A 15,451-nucleotide genomic window follows, 5' to 3' on the forward strand; every position below is an offset into this window, starting at 1 on the left:
GACTCTCAGAATGACGTGTGCAGTTACACGCCGCGTCATCGTACCGCGATTCGCCGTGTCACGTCATCATACGGCGACGGACTTTTCATTTTGTAAACATTTATGAGCTGGAGACTAAAGTGAGGGAACTCATGGATAGTCTTGTGAAGGTGACGTGTATTTTAAATCCGAAAATCGGTCCGCCCCCCCCGAGACACGACTGGAAGAACATTTAAGTTAGTGTTTCGTGGGTTTGTCGCTTGCCAGTTAGCTAGCATGAAACGTTAGCCTCAAGATAAGTTAGCCAGTTGCCCACAGGGTTGCCTGCAAACGTTGCTCTCTTAATTGCTGGCTGTAGTCACGCTTAAAGCATAAAGCAACGTTTTAGCGCACATTATCTGTACGTTTAGTCCAATGTACTCTATCCTTCGTGGTGAAGCTCATCTCAAATGACTTTGCAGAGGCGGCAGGACTATAAAGCACCGAGTACAAATACTGTAATGGCACCTTGCAGTCGTTCTGCTGTGTGGCATCTAAAAACGGATGATACGGGTTCGTGTGGTTTCCTCAGGTGCACGGAGCTGGCGGCTATGACTCGGACTTCAGTGATGACGATGGGCAGGGAGAGTCTTCAGAGAGAGGCCTTAAAAGGTACGAGATTACGACTGAATTATACATAAACGCGTTATTATATTGATTAATTTAGTCTATGATGAGATTTGAATGTAAATGCATGGGGTTGTTTCTGCGTTGTCCAAACTAAGTGTAGAAAGTAATGCCATTTAAAGTCTAATATACTGTATTATGAAGACACTAAAGTGCTCACTCTACATGTGTCTCCAGTAGCGTATATGTATACTGGCGTGGGTGGACAGCCTCGTCTACTAACAAGCTTTCTGTATTTATGTGAACCTTTTTGTCAGGAAACACGAGGAAGAAATCTTACAGAAGCCATTCCAGAAAAGTCGGCTCTCCCAGAAAGCTCATCGGAGTTTCCACTCGAATGAACTGGACAGGTGGTACTGCACAAGTGCATTCACACACCCCCTTCACTTGCATTAGGCTAAAATTATTTAAACACATGTCCCCCTTGATACCAAACAGTAACGACATTGACATAAATATTTAGACACTTGAGTCACTACTTTGTTGTAGCAACAGTACCTTCAACCGCTTGGTTTTTGCTCTTTTGTGCATTTTCATTTGCAGATGTGAGACTGTGTATAGACACCTTTTTATATAGACAGTTGGGTCTCTTCCTAAATGATGTCTAATTAATTGAATCTACCACAGGTGGACTCCAATCAAATCATCTCAAAGCTGTGCTCAATGTCAAGTGTCACCGCAAAGAGAAAACAGGGTTTTCTCTTGTTATTAAGAGGGATTGAGTGCAGATTTATGTATGAAATTATACAAACAATTGTATCTTGAGGCAGCAATACAACAACAAAAGTTTAGGGGTCTGAATACTTTCTGAATGAACTGTATGAGTCATTTAAAACATTTGTATTATCTATAATCATGGCAGAGTGTCCTACTGTCATGTATTTTAAAGCTCATCTAAAAAATATTAGTTATTCCTTTCTAGTCACGTTCATTTTACATATTACCATTGCCATTAATGTCAGTTTTTATATATATATATATATATATATATGTGTGTATATGTATGTGTGTATATGTGTATATATATATATGTGTGTGTGTATATTAACAAAATATAGCGTCAACATATTTATCCAATCTTTGTTTATCTTTTTTCGATAACTATTCTAATTCTGTTTTCAGAGAAGAGGCCAGGAACAGAAGAGCTCACCTGATATCATTGAATGCTGTATCCTTTAATAATTTGTAATTAAAAAAATTTTTTTACAATGACAAAACTACAGACATTACGCCATACACATATGTTCAAATCGTATAACAAGGATTATATTCTCAATAAAGTTTGGTGTAGGTCAAGTGTTTCGTTCCCTTCAATAAAACTAAATAATTTGCAGTTCAAATTTTGCACAAACAAAAGGTGATCACATTCAAAGAGAGACTGACCTTAAGCATCTGTCTTCAGTTTGAGCGACATAAGAAGTTTGTCGGTGACTACATCCTCTATTATGGAGGACAAATGGCTGACTTCAAACGCTCGGCGTAAGTGTTCCGTCTCACAGTCAAGCTTGACTATCAATCATCTGCTGTCACTCGAGGCTAAAACTAAAGTATTAACTTTGCATTGTTTTCATTCAACAACATTTTTTATAACCTTGTATCCCATTTTCTCCTTGTCTGCCTTGTCATTGAATCTTTTCTTCCCCTCAGAGCCAAAGACAAAACAGATTTGGATGTGCTGCGTGAGAATCATCGCTTCCTTTGGAGGGACGAGGACGAGGAGGACATGACATGGTGATCATTCATTGTCAGCGCCCCCATACAGGCTGCTGTAATATTCAGTGTGCTTTTGATTATTGCGCCGTTTCAAATGAGAATGTCTTCTACATTACATTTGTTCCAGGGAAAAAGAACTTGCCAAGAAGTATTACGACAAGCTGTTTAAAGAGTACTGCATCGCTGACCTTAGCAGATACAAGGAAAACAAGGTGGGATGAGTGATGCATGATCCAGCTGGAAACAGAAGTACAGCAGCAGTAGGCGTTTAGTTGACATATAACAATTGGACAGCACATACAGTAACAGGTGGCTCATGATGCCTCACAATTAGTGTCTATTTTGAATACATCAGCTCACCATTTTAATGTTGTCGCACCATTAAAATGCTGAAATAAGAAGCCTGTATCAGACAAGAAAGTAAAGAATGTTGCATTTTTTTTTAATGCGGTTGACAGAATCCAAATGATCACATAAGTATGTGATACGCTTCATTAGTAGGCTGCTGTTAATCAACATACACAGTGGTGAGTAATGGGGGAAAAATACCTCTGGACACAAAATAGAAAAGTCTTTAATTGTATTGCACCTGTTATGGTAATTCAGTAGTAAGTAAAATGTTGTTGTGGCAATAGCTAAGAAAAAGGCTAAAGTGAAACAGAAGTTATTATACCAACAGAATGTAGAGAAATGAAATGAGCATAGACACCTGCACCATTCCAGACACTCCTGGAGGACTGAGCCAGATGGTCCATTTTTGCACTGAGCTCCAAAATCACAGTATGAGCAAAGGTTAACATTCTATAACTCAGACACAACCTTCCACCACCACTGATCCATTTGAGATAAATGTTTATGGGCATGATTTTGGCAGCGGACTGCATCTCTAGTGTCTACTGGGCCATTCCAGTTTGAGGCCAGGCTCTAAAACTGATATGTTAAACCCGAGGGCTTATGGCTCCATAGCTGCACTGTTTGGCTTGTTGACGTTTTGCTCCAATTTATTTCAAGTGTGACTGTGAAGTTGCCAAATCGCCGATAGGGGACATACCTAAATAATACATTATACCCCAATTGACCTATAATAATTAGAGGCACTATAGTTTTTACAATTATTATTGTTGGTGCAAGGGCAGAAGGCAAAACGGTGATGATAACATGAAATATAAAGGAACAGATTGAAACAGGAATTAAAGATGAAACAGAAAAATCAAAAAAACAAAATGCAAAAACTGAATCAAACAGATATAACAAAATTATTGTTATTACAAATATGGAACACGTTTCTTAAGGCAGCTATGTGGGGTATGTGTGCGAGTTGTTATTTAACTGACAGAAAAGAGACGGAAGAAGAGGAAAGCCTCAGCAAATAATAATAATAAAATACATAATGTTGAAAATAGGAATGATGGTAATAAAACACATGAGTATATACACACACTGATACAATGAATAATAACAGGAATTATAAATGTTATATAATAAATAAATACAAAATAAATTGATGCACTATAGTTAAAACTATCAGTCCTGTTAACTCAAAACTACATAATTCATATTTCCTCACACATTATTCAAATGTGTTACTGATTCCAAATGCATTATTCATATGTGTTTAGTCACATTTTGATTGGTTGTGTTGGCTTAATGAGGAGTGACAGCATGCAGATGAGTCACAGTGAGGGTGCTATGAGAGCGACGTAAAGGCACTGGCATAAACACTGATGATTGCATCATCTGTTCATTGTTGCTTGTGCACATACCAGCCCAAAAGCCCAATAGCCCTGCAGCCCAATAGCCCTACAGCCTTATCGCCCTACAGCCCTACAGCCCAATAGCCCTGCAGCCCTACAGCCCTACAGCCCAATAGCCCTACAGCCCTACAGCCCTACAGCCCAATAGCCCTGCAGCCCAATAGCCCTACAACCCAATAGCCCTGCAGCCCAATAGCCCAATAGCCCAATAGCCCTACAGCCCTACAGCCCAATAGCCCTACAGCCCAATAGCCCTATAGCCCTACAGCCCAATAGCCCTACAGCCCTGCAGCCCTACAGCCCAATAGCCCTACAGCCCTACAGCCCCACAGCCCTACAGCCCAATAGCCCTAAAGCCCTGCAGCCCTACAGCCCAATAGCCCTACATCCCTAAAGCCCTAAAGCCCTACAGCCCAATAGCCCTACAGCCCAATAGCCCTACACGGTGCTGGACACTTAAAGTCGGCTCCAGAGGAGCTGGAACGACTCCTCTGCTCTAATGTTTCTCAGTTATATTGTTTTGTTTTAGGTGTTTTTATGTTTGCTGCAGCACAAATGTCCCACTAGGGACACATAATAAATGTACTTGACTTGACTACAGAATTACATTTACAGTAAGGTGTGAATGCAAAGTATCGTATCACTAGAAAACATGACAGAAATATAAAAAAAAAAACATTTACATAAAGATCTACATCCTTCATCCTAGCTGGTTAAATCTAAAACAGCTTTGCATTTGGCCATTAATATTATTATTTCTGTAGCTTTATTTTCGATGGAGTTCAAATTAACACAACAAATGCTATTAAATGCTAATGACTGTTCTAAGTTAGGTTATGGTAGGATTCCTTTGATTAAGCTTATTAGGCTTGATTTAAGATTCATGACGTTAAAACTGTAATTCATGCTCTGTGTTTGTGTTATTAAATTTGTGCCCAACAGTTTGGATTTCGTTGGCGGACTGAGGAAGAAGTGGTTTCTGGCAGAGGTAGGACATTACTCAACATCACGCATTTTGAGTTTATATATATTTTATATATCTATATATATATACTTGTGCTTTGTGCTTGATCAAAACACTATGCAGTAAAATATTTACATGCTATAGTTATCTTACTTACAGAAACTCTAAAAACATTCTTGTTAACTAAACAGTCACCGTTACTTCATGAATGTATTTACTTTCAATGCCATGTCCCAAATTCATACATACCCATTGTTAGCAAGTTTTCCGTGTGTAGTGTTGTGTAATTTACTGTTCGTATCATGCAGTATGCAGATTTTTTTTGTATGCTGACTTTTAAAACATTGTTCTATGACAATTATTATGTAGTACATTCTGTATAGAAATAGTATGTAGTATGGATTTAGGACACATCTAAGGGTTCTCCTGCCAACTTGCCCATGAAACAGTTCGCAACCTTCTCCACCAGATGGCGACAGAGATGTATTGAGCTATTTACACAGCAGTACATAACATTCAGTAGATACTTCCTAACATGAGTCTCTGTTGGCTTGCTTCGTTTTACGTTGACCTATTACTTTTCACTTGAGTTTTCATTTGGTTTTGGTTTTAGTTAGTTCATTCAAACAAACGGTCCTCCAAAACTAATACTGTTGGTTTCCTGTTTATTATTTCTCATACCGAAAGAGAAACCTCATTCTACCTTTGCACTTGTGACGGAGCCTACTTTGACAGATTGGCAGCGCTTTGATGATTAATGGTTCAGGATTAGTACAACACCTCTCTGTCTACAGCTCCTCCGTGTGACAGTGACGGATATTTATAGGTTTACCTGGAGGGACAATATCAGTTACTCAGTAAGGATAAACCTGCCTCTGCAACTCATTGATATGCTTTAAGACGTACACACACGTACACATTTTACATTTTAATAATTTGCTTATGTTTACATCAATGCAGCATCACAAGCATACACAGTATTTCTGAGAAAGCTGACTAAACCAATATATTGTTCCAGATTAAGACTGTAATCCTGGTCTCTGACAGTTCACCCCCTGTAGGGTTCATCCCTCTATAGGAAGTGGGATTAGATCAGGTCAGAGGCACTTCACTTCAACTGTCACGTCTGCGATTTGTTTACATTAATGATTCCCACAGAAATACTTAAGCACTATTTACAGCACGGGACACTGAACTCTCCAGTGAAATCAATACTAATCTAATCCTGTGAGGTAGAACCAAGGTTGACATTCAGATGGGGAGAAAAAGCTTGTGCTCACTGAAAGTTAAAAGTGTTAATTTTGCAAATTAAAAGGTTTAAGGAGTGTTCATCCTGTCACCTAGAAGGCTTTATTGTGCAATTAGTTACACCTGGATTAAACGTTGTTGGTCCAGGTTCAGCTGTGGTGCACGATCCACTTCTGATTACAGATAAATTCAACACTAAGCAATGCTTTTTCTCCCAATTAAACTGAGCCTCATCATATAAAGGGGCACTGCACTTCCGCTCCGCTTTTTTTGGATATCATCCACTAATCATTTCCTGCTATTTGTGCACTTCAGGTCATGTTGGTATTAGGCAAGGCTGTCTACACTTCACCCAATCAGGTGGATTACAAAGAGCGCTGACCTTTCTTTTCATAGCCACTGTGTGATATTGAATGAAGGAATGTACAGTACTGAAAGGTTTCCTTCTTGCGAAAGGTTTTTTCTTTTAATATGAAGGAGAATAATAATTAAAAGATTGTGTCCTTGATTCAAGTGCATTAGATCAGGATCAAATAGCCTCCCGCAGAAGGCCTAATGTTCCTGTATCTCAAGGAATGAGATTTACTTTTACTTCATGCTCACCCTCTTCTCTTTCTGTGTGTGGTCCAGAAGCATTCATACCTCTGAAAGATTCAAATGAATTCTTCCAGTTGTGTCTTAGGGAAAGAGAATTAATTCTTTGGGCTATAAAAACAGACCTATAAACAGACCGTAGAAGATGCCTGGAGGAGCTTTTTTTGGAAACAATCTGAAGTTATATTTTAAAAAAGAGAAACTTTTTTTTACCCAAACCCATTGTGTGTAATCTCGAGGTCTAACAAACACGTTGAATGCATTTTCTTCCTCATAAAACATTTTCATTGAATACTGTAAATCCACTACAAATTGGTGACCCCCTGCTGAACAAAAACAGTGCTCTATTGCGCTACTAGTGGTCAAAAACTCTCATGGTACCTTTAAGTCATTTAGCCAAAGTCCATGTAATCTTTTTCTTTTGCAATGCTCACATTACACATCAGGACATAAGGTTATGATGGATCTATTTTGCCAAATGTATTCTTTGCTTCCAATAAAATGTAAATATACCTTTTGTACGGCCGACATCATGATTATGTCGTGGTGTTAGCTGGAGGAAAATCAAAGAAAAGACTGGAGGCCAACACAAACCGCCTCAGAGTAGTGGGCTCAAATTACACATCAATATTGTCATTGAGCTGTGTTGTTGGATGCCTGAATTGATATTGCATACATTTGAGATGATACACTGTGATTATAGGCTTTAGTAAGCTACAATATCTGTAAAGTGTTTCAGATATTAAGAGGAAATGTTGGCCAACCAGCTCGCACAGCTGTGAGCTGAGCTCACCGCTCAGGCAGAAGGCTAAATTATTAGAGCGATGGAGAGAAATGTTGCTTATCGGCATACATTGTTAGTGAGAGGAGGAGATGGCTCACTGTTGGGCTTATTTTCTGTAACCATCAAACATAAAAGTATGATATAATTAGAAAGTTAAGTAGAGGACAACTGGCTACTTATCCACCATGTTTTCATCCAAACAGGTTCCAGCAAAGTGCTTTTCTACGCTGATAAGAGAGTGTGTGCACGGAGCATTAAGTTGTTTCATTTGACTCATTTAGCAAAATGGCTAACATGTGCTATTTCCACCATGCTTTCATGCGAGGGTTATCCTCTGGTACAGAACGAGAGCCCACCTACCAACACTGCCGCTGGGCCTGTGGTCCCTCTGCCTCCTTCCTCGCCAGGGTTGAGAGCCGGTGGAAGCTCCAGAGAATAGCTGGCTAACTCGCCCGTTTGAACCCTTCTCATGTCAAAGTAACCTTCTCCCATCGAAGCAGCCTGCCCGTGGAGTAGATGTCGGCTAATAGGGTCCCGTTGGTTCACGCCAAAATGTGTCTTTAGTGTCTTTTACGCTGGAGCAGATGGAGTGCAGGGCACGCTTCGTTCCATGCTGCTTTTCTGTGGGTTTCCCTTCTCAGCTTTAGTCTTGCTGTCAAGAAGGGGTCAAAGGCCAAAGGGAGTTGAAGCCAGGCTTATTGTTGGTGGTCTTTCTGTCAACGAAAATGGACTTGGCTTCTAATCTAAGTGTTAATGGTTTTAACATGCCAGCCACCACACACACGCTCACTGGCGGTGCAGGCATCATATTTGACCCACCTCGGCTGCCATTGCCTTTATGAGGCAACTTTAAAACTGCACTGTGACATTATAGTTTTTATACTCCTTGTATTTATAATTTTGCATTCATGGTCGGCTTCATATCCTGCATTTAGATCGCTAACAAATGGTTGAGAAAGCATTTTGTCACAAGTTTCTCTGACTTTTCCTGTTTTGAATGAAAATGAAAGTGATTGCCCAATTTAAAGGTTAGATCCTCTAAGTGCTGTTAAACAATTGCTTCAGCATGGCCTGGATTTCAATGTAGACAGGATTTGTATGTGCAAGACAGAATAAATCTGTCTTTGAAAAGTAACTGAGTCTATTAAGTTTTAGAAGTGATAGCTCATTAGCTCATAGCCCACGCCAGTCTACCAATAGAGACTGCCAATATCTCTGTTTTTATTTTAATGTGTTTCTCTGTGACCGGATACTGTGTGTTGCACATTAAAATGAAAAAAAATATGAAGTATTATATATAATATTAAAGTATTTCTCAATAGTCTACAAAGGGAGAGATGAGTAGAATGCAGGTTTTTGGACACAAACCCTATAAAACATCATCTCAGTATGTAATGCTCTTTCGTCTACTTAGTTAACAGGATGCTGTGAAGTAAATACAAGTTGCAAAATAGAAAAGTAGTCTGAACTGCTTGCCAGTAGGAAAGACAGACATAAAAAGGCTAAATCTGATCCAGAGTCAGAAGTGTGACCTTTTGGTTGGATAAAGTATTTTGGATGCAGACATTTTTGATGCAGCCCATATTTGAAAGATCTGCCTGGAGGCGGTACGTGTGGATTTTTCAGTGTTTCCCACAGGCTGAGAATTCATTGAAGGTGGTCGACCCCGAGGTGGGAAGGGGGAGGTGGGAGGGGGAGGGTTGTGAGTGTCAAGTAATGACTGCAAAACAGCACTGACTCCACAAGCTCAATTGCAAACCATTCCACATGAATGCAGCATTCTAACAGATCTTTGAGTCATTTAAAGGACACAATACATTTATCTGGGGAGGAACAGATGTATGTGTTTGTGCTACAGACTGTATATTAGCAGTGGGCGTAGTCATTGTGACGCCACCCTTAAGTTTCGGCCAATCGGCAGTCGCAATCCTGGATTCCAACCAGCTGACTTCTTGGCTGTAGCTTCACACTTAGCAAATAGACGTTAAAATGGGATTAATCCTGTCTAACTCTAACAAATTATTGTATTTCCATAAAATGTCAAACCATCCTTTTAAATAAGATTATTTTCTCTTGGGGGTGCAAATATGTCCTTAGTGTTTGCGATCAACTTGACATGTTTGGTATAATAACAATAGCTGAATAAGCATATTAAATTGTAAAATAAGAAATAATGACAATGTGTTCTTTTTTTATTTTGCAAAGTGAGATGGCTCAGGCGATCACTACCCTCTGACATCATCCAGTGAATGGTAATCAAGAAGCCATCTGGTGGCATTAGCAACCATTGACGTAGGACCGTAGTTTCCTTTCTTAATGAGTTCACTCAGCCAAACTGGTGCCAGCTCTTTTCATTGAGAACGTGAGGATCAGCTGATGTGTGAGGATTCCCCAAACTTGTCAACAAAACAGTGGCGATCCGAACAGAGACCCTCCATACAGGGGCTTTTTTGTACCACTAATTGTTTGTAATGTAGTGACGTGTGGCACTATGTTCTGTCTTCATAGAACAGCACCAGTAACAGTTGTGCTTGTTGGCATTCATGTGGGACCAGGAGGCTATCAAAAATAAGTCAAGAATTTTTTTTCCTGACCTTGATTGTATTCAGTTTTTGACATTTATTTTTGAGCAAGAAGTTGCCTCGAAACACATTTCTATTGACTCCACAATACAGTACATCTTATTCTTTTATAATCCAAATTGAGCTGCTTCTCTGCGAAGTCGACGCCGCATTGCAGGGCACGTTTTGTGATCAGGCTTTTAACTCCTCTCTTTACAGATAAAAAGCTGGTGTGTGTGCGTAAGCATATCAGAGGTATTTAATTTAATTTATTATGTGATTTGAGAGAGTTGAATGTCATGGGAGAAGTCCTGTGAGATTGTGATTGACATCACTGATGATGGTGAAGACTCTTGGATCTCCAGGACCGGTCACTGCTCATTGTGTCACGTTAGTACGGAGTATAGATCATGGCCCGGTTCCCACCCACCACTAATCAAATATGTAAAGAGTCACTAGGCCATTTTAACTTTCTATTCACTTAGAACTTTTGGAGTTTATTTTGCTGCTTCTTAAAATGTGACGTGTTTATTTTATTTCTTAAACGGTAACGGCAATGCTGGTCAGTTGATTGGTCCATCGCTTTCATTCAGATTGGAATATCTCAACAACTATTGGATGGATTGGACAGACACTCATGGCCCCTATATATTAGAATGGAATAACCATAACCCTATCAGATGCATTGCCATTAAATTTGGTAGAGACGTTCATGTCCCCCTCTGCATGATTCTAATGGCTCTGATGACAACTAAGTTTCACTGTAGTTAATTTTCAGTTAGAAAAAGACATGTGTGGGTTTAAGTTGTTGACTGTAGATTCACTGCCATTGAGTTTGATATACAATATGTTAAAGGATAATGTGGTATTAGAGAAATAATGTTAAATGTTTAAAGTGGTATCTTGTAGTACAAGTACAGCTCAATATTCTGCTTTAGAGGTGCACTGGAATATTGAACGTTACTATGTAATTTAAACTATAAACGCATTTTTTCAGATTATTTTATTCAAACGAATAGAGGGCGTCTGACTGGGTCAACCTAATCACAAACAAAGGACTTCAGCCAGGGGAGTCTTTTTTAGCTGACGTCATAGAGTCCTAATCTAATGCTGCATGCGAGAAGAAAGTCTGCCTTATGGCCAAAGTGGCCCAAAGCCATGACGGTCAGCGCCACTTCACCTGGATGTTAACACAGTCTCGATCTTAGGCCGGTAAGGGAAGGCATCCTTTCCTCCCACCAAGTAAGGAGCATTTCTCGCTCCTGCGCCAAGAATGGACTGTGCTGACGCACTCGCTCCCTCCGTTACGCAGAGGGAACCCCAGAGACCAGATCAATGCCACCTTAAGCTCCTCTTGGGATAATAGGCAGGCTGTGCAGCGGCTGGAGGGAGGCCTGAGGGGATAAGGTGAGGCAAAGAAAGGGAGATGAGAAGGAGCGGGGGGATAAGAAGGGAGCGGTGTGGAGCTAGGCAGAGGGGGACCAAGGAGAGCAGCGGGGTTTGAAGGTTGCCTGGCACGATGTGAAGCCTTTGGAGATTTAAAGTCTGCATTTCTCAATCCTAAAATACAACTTTTTTTTTGCTCTACCATTTTGTTATACTTGCATATACTGTGTGTGTGTATACATACATACATACATACATGATCTTTCCTTTTTTTTCTATATCATACATAATACTTTAAACACAATAATATTTGTACACTCACTGTCAGGGTTCTGTGGCTAGTTTGATCTTTAACCTCTTAGTTATTGATTATCAGCAAATCCGAATGTATTTGCTTTCGTACACTGTAAATTTCTGTAGATAGTTGGCTAATATATCATGTGAATGTCACTGACATATGCACATATGTATACAGTATGTGCTCTTTTGTCTTCCAGGTCAGTTCCAGTGTGGGAATAAACGCTGCGAGAAGCAGGAAGGCCTAAAAAGCTGGGAGGTGAATTTTGCCTACGTGGAACACAGCGAGAAGAAAAATGCATTGGTCAAACTCAGTAAGCCAAAACACACATCTCACATGTTCTCATTATATCTGGTTATTCTTTCTTTAAGGGGTCTATGTCTGTGTGGCTGTGGCCTAGTGTTTTTTTTCTAGTTTTAAGACCTGGCTCATAATAATCCTCCTTCAGGTATCATACTGCAGAAAATCCTGTTGGAATAATTACTGTAATTGGAGGACCCACCAGTCATGGTGAACTCAGTCAAGCAGGAAATGACTGGCTCTTTTAACAAGCATGTGCAGCGGGTGATATCAAGACAGTTTTCTCCCCATCAACAAATCAATGTTTCCATTGAAGACATTTCTCAAAAGACCTAAGCTTTTGAATTCTAAAAAGTTTCAAACCGTTTATTATAAATCTGACAAAGTACCACAGGAGTTCCACAGGGTTATGTCCCTGGACCTCTTCTGTTTAGCTCATATATTATTTATTTACCAGAATTATATAATTGAGGAGGTTTCCATATATAAAATCAGGTTAAATGATCAGAGTAAAATATCTACATGAATGTATATACAGGTATATGTCCACTATAAAAATAAAAACGTTTCTTTTCTTACCAAATTCATCTTTATAGAATTAATCTCACAGCACCCTTATAATTGCTGTGAGATTTAAACAAAGAACATTTCTGCAAACACTATCATATTTGAGTTAGTATTGATGATGCCATGTTGTTTCTATTGTAGGATTATGTCCTGAATGCTCTTTCAAACTCAATTACCACCACAAGTAAGTACTTCTCAATTTTGAGAATTTTTTACATTAAAAATGTGGATATTTTTAATGAGTGATTTTAAAGATTATGGACAATATGTACTGGGCTGCAGTAAGTAAGCAGGTCACCATGGACAACCAACATACATTATGTTGTAGCATGCAGGGGTTTAGGATTGCAATTCATATTAATGTCTCCCATTTGACCTTCTTGCGAGTCAGTGTCATTATTATATATCACATTTGAAATATTAAGTGGAAACTTGACACATCTGACTGTAATAATGTAGCTTTAAAATCTGAATAAAGAAGACTGTAACCTACAAAGGTCTGGCATTAGATGTGCAATGCCAAGGTTCTTCACAGTTGGATATGATTTTAAAAGTCCCTCTGAGTGTTCAAGCAGACTTCGTAACAAAATGTATGGAAAGCCTTCATCTGTTTAAAACTCAAGCCAAGATCCATTCATGCGCCTCTCTGAGTGTCTTTGGTCCTCAAGGTTTAAGCTTGCCTTACAAATAGTGCTGTAATTGGCTGCTTTATATGCGGAATACTGTTTGTTCAAAGTGTCAGTCTGTTTTGTAGGAGGAAGGAGGTGAAAGCAAAGACGAAAAAGGTATCGGAGGAGAACCAGGAGCCACCACAGAAGACGAAGAAGGAGAAGAAGAGGAAGAGATCGTCTTCACACTCCAAAAAGCCCAAACACAAGAGACGCAGAAGTAAAACACCTTTCCTCTTCTGGCCAAATAAACTGTCCCATTAATTAGGGCAGTAATCTGATCAGATGAGAACAGCCTGTGGGAGCTGCTTGTGTTTTATGTCTTTTTCCCTTGGAAATTACATAACTTTTCTATTGCATTTGACATACTTATTTTTCTTTAACGACTCCCTTTTGAGTAAAACACATGTTATTTCGTAACTCTCTCTGTTTCTTTCCAGATCTCTCCGCCTCTTCTAGCAGCTCAGAGGAGTCAAAGGACTCGGACAAAGGTAGCGTTCATATCAAACACACGTACACACACACACACACGCAAGTACCTCCTCCATATAAAAAAGACACACACATTAGGCAGTTGATCTACTCCCCAGGATTCTGGGCTGGGACACTCCTCTAAACTTGAGTAAAAACACATTGACAACCCTTTCTGAACACACAGCCATTCGTTTTGTAGGTAATACTAATAGACAGACAGCGGGTCTGCTTTTTGTTCTCTCCCCATTCCTCTGGACTTTTCTTTTTTCTTTTTTCCTTGTCATTTTGCCCTTCACTGTGAGCAGCGTGGAATGAAGTATGTCTTTTACCCAGTGGCCCTGTTCTGCTTATACCAGGATGTGGATGGATGGGTTGGTGGGCAGGTGGTGGTGGTGGTGTTCACAAAAACAAACTGTCTCTGTCCAAGGTTAAATCAGTTCAACATGCTTGGAATCCATTCTCAAACACACTTACTGACTTTCTTTCTTTGTCTCGGTTGCACGTTCTTGAAGCATTTGTTGAAGGCTGAACTTGAGTAAATGTAGGAATCTGAGGATATCATGTCATTTGTGAGAGATGCGTTCGGGGAAGTTTTGGGACTTTAAGGTTATGAAAGAGAACTTTATACTATGGCCACATCTAGGGAGGATGACGAAGCAGGCCTATAATTTTTCATATAACCTATCATATAACATATCTGCTTATTAATCTACAACTCCGTAATTGGTTATTTCAAGACTTCCGTTTTTGCGGTGTGAGGTTAAAGTGAAGACCCGATTGAACAAGTGTTATTGTTTGACCTAGTTTTTCCTTCATAAAAGCGTGACTGACGGCTCTCTGAATCTCACCTACTAGACTCTGAAGCTGGGGATGAACCAGAGGGCCAATCAGAAGGTGACCACTGGCGAGGACCCGCCCCTGCAGTGGAGGAGAAGTCAAGGTGAGGTTACCAGCGAATGTGCATATTAAATCTCACCCAGTAAGCTGCTGTAAAAGCATCACAGACAGTCTTTACCACTTAGCCTACATATGTGACTGATCTCTATTATAGCACAGAGGTAGACCACTTAGATACCCTGCACAAAGCAGTTTGAACTGTCAGGAAAAACCTTCACCTTTTAACCTGCACCTGTCAAGCTTCTTCTGGCATGGGAATTGCTATGAGAAAATGATATTCCCGAAGTTGGTACTTCAACAAATAAATATAAAAGCATTGCAATAACACTTCCAGATACTCAGGGGACACACATACATACAATGTGTTCAACGGTACATGAAAGGAACTAACATTTCTTTCTGATTTTTCTTTGGCATATCTAGGGAGGAGGAGTTTGATGAGTACTTTGAAGACATGTTTCTTTGACTCTGCTGGTGTCAGCGGGACCCCTGCTGCGACTCCACTTCCTCCTGCGTGCCATCGACATGTTCTGTATCGAGTCTTGTGTACTTGTTGTTTTAGGACTGCTGCAGAAATAAATGTGATGTTTACCCGGCA

At 39.8% G+C, this 15,451-nt stretch overlaps 1 protein-coding gene across 1 annotated transcript; it reads left to right on the top strand.

The window, feature by feature from the left end:
- The first annotated feature begins 45 nt into the window (after positions 1-45).
- Positions 46-15,451, top strand: fra10ac1 (FRA10A associated CGG repeat 1). The gene is made up of 14 exons (XM_034558978.1): positions 46-149; positions 551-630; positions 903-995; positions 1,768-1,813; positions 2,048-2,124; positions 2,293-2,376; positions 2,486-2,570; positions 5,055-5,100; positions 12,147-12,260; positions 12,956-12,998; positions 13,569-13,702; positions 13,923-13,973; positions 14,812-14,896; positions 15,277-15,451. Exons 1-14 carry the CDS (start codon positions 132-134, stop codon positions 15,317-15,319), a joined length of 999 nt encoding a protein of 332 aa, XP_034414869.1. The 5' UTR covers positions 46-131; the 3' UTR covers positions 15,320-15,451.

Source organism: Cyclopterus lumpus, chromosome 19 (assembly GCF_009769545.1).
Source record: "Cyclopterus lumpus isolate fCycLum1 chromosome 19, fCycLum1.pri, whole genome shotgun sequence".
NCBI lineage: Eukaryota > Metazoa > Chordata > Actinopteri > Perciformes > Cyclopteridae > Cyclopterus > Cyclopterus lumpus.

Excerpts from the sequence above, each read along its gene's own strand:
- fra10ac1 (XM_034558978.1), top strand. Across the intron at positions 2,125-2,292 it reads GCTGACTTCAAACGCTCGGC|AGCCAAAGACAAAACAGATT; the intron begins GTAAGTGTTCCG and ends TCTTCCCCTCAG. Across the intron at positions 13,974-14,811 it reads GTCAAAGGACTCGGACAAAG|ACTCTGAAGCTGGGGATGAA; the intron begins GTAGCGTTCATA and ends CTCACCTACTAG.